Here is a 4,405-nt window from a genome sequence, read left to right as displayed (position 1 = left end):
TAAAATGAAAAATTGTCGTACCTTGACAAATAAAATACTCAGTTGGTACATTAAAATGAAAAATTATTCATTTCATACCGCCGTTTTCGAGCTCGGAATAATATTTGACTTTATCTAGACTCTCTAAGATCCCCAGGTGGACCTTAAATGGAGTTTATGTTTGAAAATATCTCACTGAAATAAAACCAAACATTTGCACGGGATTTTTTTTATTGCCGTTTTAAATTCCTTCAACTCTTGAAGTGCAGTTCGGGGGCGTATTTAAAAATGCAAATCGTTATCTCGTTCCCGAGTTGACAAGGAGATCCTCCTCGGTTTATCTGAAAAGATATTTAAATTAAAAAAGGAAAAGATAAATATTTGCAAGCGAATTGGTACTCGGGCTCTTCTAGATTTCTTGCTGCATTTTTATATTCAAACGAGGTTAAGAAATTATTAAAGATCTTCAATGCAACCTTTTCACTTGAATACCTCCGTGATAAAAGGGCGAATTGAAATCCTTGGTATAAAACCTTTATAGAATTAAACATAATACTGATAATCGACGTACCTATTTTCTAAAAAACTTATCGCAAAAGTCTTTTGATGGGGAAATTGAGAGCCTTAGTGTGACGCCAAGACAATAGTAGATATGGCCTCAAAATAGCTTGACAGTAATTGTGGGAGCTAGCACAAGTTTTACGCTTAGTTGGACAGGAATGCGTAATATTTTTAAAAGGATATTCAAGCTCAGGATATCATGACTGATATTCTCATTTCGCCTCCAACTAAGCGCAAATCTTGTGCTAGGAGTAAGTACGTCAATAGTGCAACGTGTGGCGGTTGAACCGCTGACCTTTCGGAATTCAGTCCGCTTCTCAACAACTGAGATATTGAGGCTCAGAATGTTAGTCATGATTAACATGGTAAACATTTATTTTTAACAGTTTCCCTTGAGATATTTCGTAAGTCTGGAGCCCACTCATCTGTTATAAGTATTGTACTTACTTGGAAACGGTATTTGCCTATATCAAAAATAAATTATTTCTCAGTGATTCTTAAATAGAGGGTCTTCCAAAATACTAACGTGAAATCCACGTCCTTTGTTAGTTTTAAGTGTAATAACCATAAATTATGGATTAAACTAAAAAAGAACGTCAAATAATTGTGACATCGCATGCCAGTATTTCATAGAAGCTCGCATATTAAGGTGACGCAGTACGCTCGACCGAACCTGTTTGCTTTTCACTTGACTTTGTATGAGAAAGGTGAGAGGCACGATGATTTTCACCGAAATCAAGGGTTTAGGAAAAGTATTTTTGAAAAAAAACTGCTGTGTTTATGTATGCAAAGTATAGTTATTTCAACTAATGAATAAATAAACTATGTCCGATGTTAAATTTCTTTAGGATTTTCATACCCCTAATCTTATTTATTTACGCTCAAAGTTGTCCTAAATTTTGTGTTAAAATAGGAATCTTTTGAGGCTCGTAACTATAAAATCAATACTTTTTTCAATGTTTCATATATCAATAAACCTAGATAATGACGAGATTAATCGATATAATACTTAGTTTTGAGCGTACAGTATCAAATAATGTAGTAATTACCCTCCTATGTTTGTATGAAGAAAGCACCGTCCTGAGCCCCCTTAAGCGCGTGTTTCGATATTCGTGTTTGATAAAAAGATACTGATTTGACTAGTTGTCAAACACCGGATTGGTTGGTTGGTTGTCACTTGGTCATGCTAACGGCGGCTACGCATTCATTCGATCCGAGTCCGTGAAAATACGTTTATTTTTGTTTTGTGGGAGCTTATGACATAATTATTATGTCGTAGATAATCGCTAGTATTCTCACGGATGACGGATAGAACTCGGAGGAGGGAAGTGCAGTGCGTAATCGCCCTTAAGGAAACTCACTTCAGTGCTTTCTTCATACAAACGTAGGAGGGAAAATACAACAATATTCGATATTGTACGCACAAAACTAAGAATTATATCGATTTATCTCGTCTTTATCTAGGTTTATTGATATATGAAACATTGAAAAAAAATATTGATTTAAAAGTTACGAGCCTCAAAAGATTCCTATTTTAACACTAAATTTATGACAACTTTGGGCGTAAATAAATAAGATTAGAGATATGAAAATTCTAAAAAAAATTATCATTAGACATAGTTTATTTATTCATTAGTTGAAATAACTTTACTTTACAAACATAAATTCAGTAGTTTTTTCTCAAAAATACTTTCCCTAAACCCTTTTCGCAAGCTTGATTTCTGGGAAAATCATCGTGCCTTTCACCTTTCTCATGCAATGTCAAATGAAAAGCAAACATGTTACCCACGTGCGCTGCCAATTTCGGTCGAGCGTCCTGCGTCACCTTAAGGTGCTGGTGTGCTATGTTAGCGTCAAACTATACCTCCTTATCGCAATTTTCTGACACCGTGTTCATGTGCTCGAGTCTCTTCCTGTTGCGGAACACGAGCGGGCTGACGATCGTCATGAAGCCCATCTTAGAGTAGTTGCCGTCTTCCACGATGCCGATCTAAGGAAACAGGCATATTTACCAATCAATCTCGTTTTCATCATCGATCAACCCATCACCGGCTCACTACAGAGCGCGGGTCTCCTCTCAGAGTGAGAATTGGTTTGGCCATAGTCTACCACGCTGACCAAGTGCGAATTGGCAGACTTCACACACCTTTGAGAACATTATGGAAAACTCTCAGGCATACCGGTTTCCTCACGATGTTTGCTTTCACCAGTAAAACAAGTAATATTTAAATGCTTAAAACGTACATAACAAATTTTGACGACCTCCTTGACGCAGTGGTAAGCACTGTGGTCTTGTTAGTGGGAGGTCCCGGGTTTGATTTCCGGTAAATAAATGGAATTTTATAATTTCTGGTCTTGTCTGGTGGGAGGCTTCAACCGTGGCTAGTTACCACTCTACCAGCAAAGCCGTGCCGCCAAGCGATTTAGCGTTCCGGTACGATGCCGTGTAGAAACCAAAGGAACATGGGTTTAAAAAAACTGCCGTATCCCTGCCAGGTTAGCCCGCATCCATTTTAGATTACATCATCACTTACCACCAGGTAACATTGCAGTCAAGGACTAAATTTTGTTCAAGATCAAATCCATGTATGTGTGTAACTAGATGATTGAAAAATAAACGTTTTATTTATTTTATTTATTTATTTAACTTGTATCTGAATAAAAAAAAACCGAAAAGTTAGATGTTAGGAAGAAGCCGAGTGAGGCTGTCACTACTTTTTTCCAGGGCTAATAAAAATATTATAAATCCTCAAGTTGATCCAGGGAATCCAGTAAATCCCACTCATAAGATCAAATCGGTCATCGCCTGAATGATGGTCATGCTTTGTCGCATAATTCCTCCTCCTTCTACAACCGCACCGCACGCCACCGCAATCAATTGTGACCTTTTTTCCTCGCACATGCAAACTGTGGAATCAACTCCCTTCGGCGGTGTTCCCTTTAGATTACAACATGGGGTTATTCAAGGGGCGAACTAACAAATTCCTAAAAGGCCGGCAACGCATTGGCGGTTCCTCTGGTGCTGCAAATGTTCATGGGCGGCGGTAATCACTTAACATCAGGTGACCCGCCTGCACGTTTGCTCGCTATCTCTATTTTAAAAAAAATACCTTTTCCAGCAAACAGGTGATGATACAGGCAGACTTCTCAGGAAAAGGTGGATCTTTCCGAAGGAACTCCAGGTCAGCTTCTGTCGCGTTGACGTGGGCCATGCAGGAGCGGGCGGTGGCCTTGAGGGTCTTGTGGACTACTGACACCACTGGGTTTTCTGTACAAGAAAGAGTATGCAGAAGTTAAATCGTCATCATCATCGTCAGCTCTCCACTGAGCGCGAGTCTCCTCAGAATGTAAGGGTTTCTGTCTACCATGGTAGCCAAGTGCTAATTTGCAGACTTCCCACACCTTTGCGCGTTTGGAACGCTCGGAGCTTTAGTTTTAAGTTTTCGTAATAATTATTATCACCACTAGGTAGATCTTACAAATCCAACATCTGACTATCAAAAAGAGTAATTTATTACCTACTAGCTTATGCTCGCGACTTCGTCCGCGTGGACTACAAATTTCAAAACCCTATTTCACCCCCTTAGGAGTTGAATTTTCAAAAATCCTTTCTTAGCGGATGCCTACGTCATAATAGCTATCTGCATGCCAAATTTCAGCCCGATCCGTCCAGTAGTTTGACCTGTGCGTTGATAGATCAGTCAGTCAGTCAGTCAGTCACCTTCTCCTTTTATATATATAGATTTTGAATAAATCATTTGACTTTGACTTTGACTATATATAGTACGCGACAGGTTGACATGGCAATCGGGGTGGGAACGCCGCGCACACCCGCACAGCCCCCGCGCTATCGCCAAACCTAATA

The 4,405-nt window shown here is 39.2% G+C and overlaps 1 protein-coding gene across 1 annotated transcript; it reads right to left on the bottom strand.

The window, feature by feature from the left end:
• Window positions 1-230: 230 nt before the first annotated feature.
• On the bottom strand, window positions 231-3,803 carry LOC117992856 (uncharacterized). Its single transcript, XM_034980566.2, has 3 exons — window positions 3,651-3,803; window positions 2,405-2,530; window positions 231-320 (listed from the first exon to the last, which is right to left on the bottom strand). Exons 1-3 carry the CDS (start codon window positions 3,750-3,752, stop codon window positions 231-233), a joined length of 318 nt encoding a protein of 105 aa, XP_034836457.1. The 5' UTR covers window positions 3,753-3,803.
• Window positions 3,804-4,405: the final 602 nt, after the last annotated feature.

The sequence above is a fragment of the Maniola hyperantus genome, chromosome 22 (assembly GCF_902806685.2).
Source record: "Maniola hyperantus chromosome 22, iAphHyp1.2, whole genome shotgun sequence".
Classification (NCBI taxonomy): Eukaryota; Metazoa; Arthropoda; class Insecta; order Lepidoptera; family Nymphalidae; genus Maniola; species Maniola hyperantus.
This window is presented reverse-complemented; position numbering and strand designations above follow the sequence as displayed.

Excerpts from the sequence above, each read along its gene's own strand:
- LOC117992856 (XM_034980566.2), bottom strand. The coding sequence starts at position 3,752 with ATGGCCCACGTCAACGCGACAGAAGCTGACCTGGAGTTCCTTCGGAAA. Across the intron at positions 2,531-3,650 it reads TCACCTGTTTGCTGGAAAAG|ATCGGCATCGTGGAAGACGG; the intron begins GTATTTTTTTTA and ends CTGTTTCCTTAG. Across the intron at positions 321-2,404 it reads CAGAAAATTGCGATAAGGAG|ATAAACCGAGGAGGATCTCC; the intron begins GTATAGTTTGAC and ends ATATCTTTTCAG.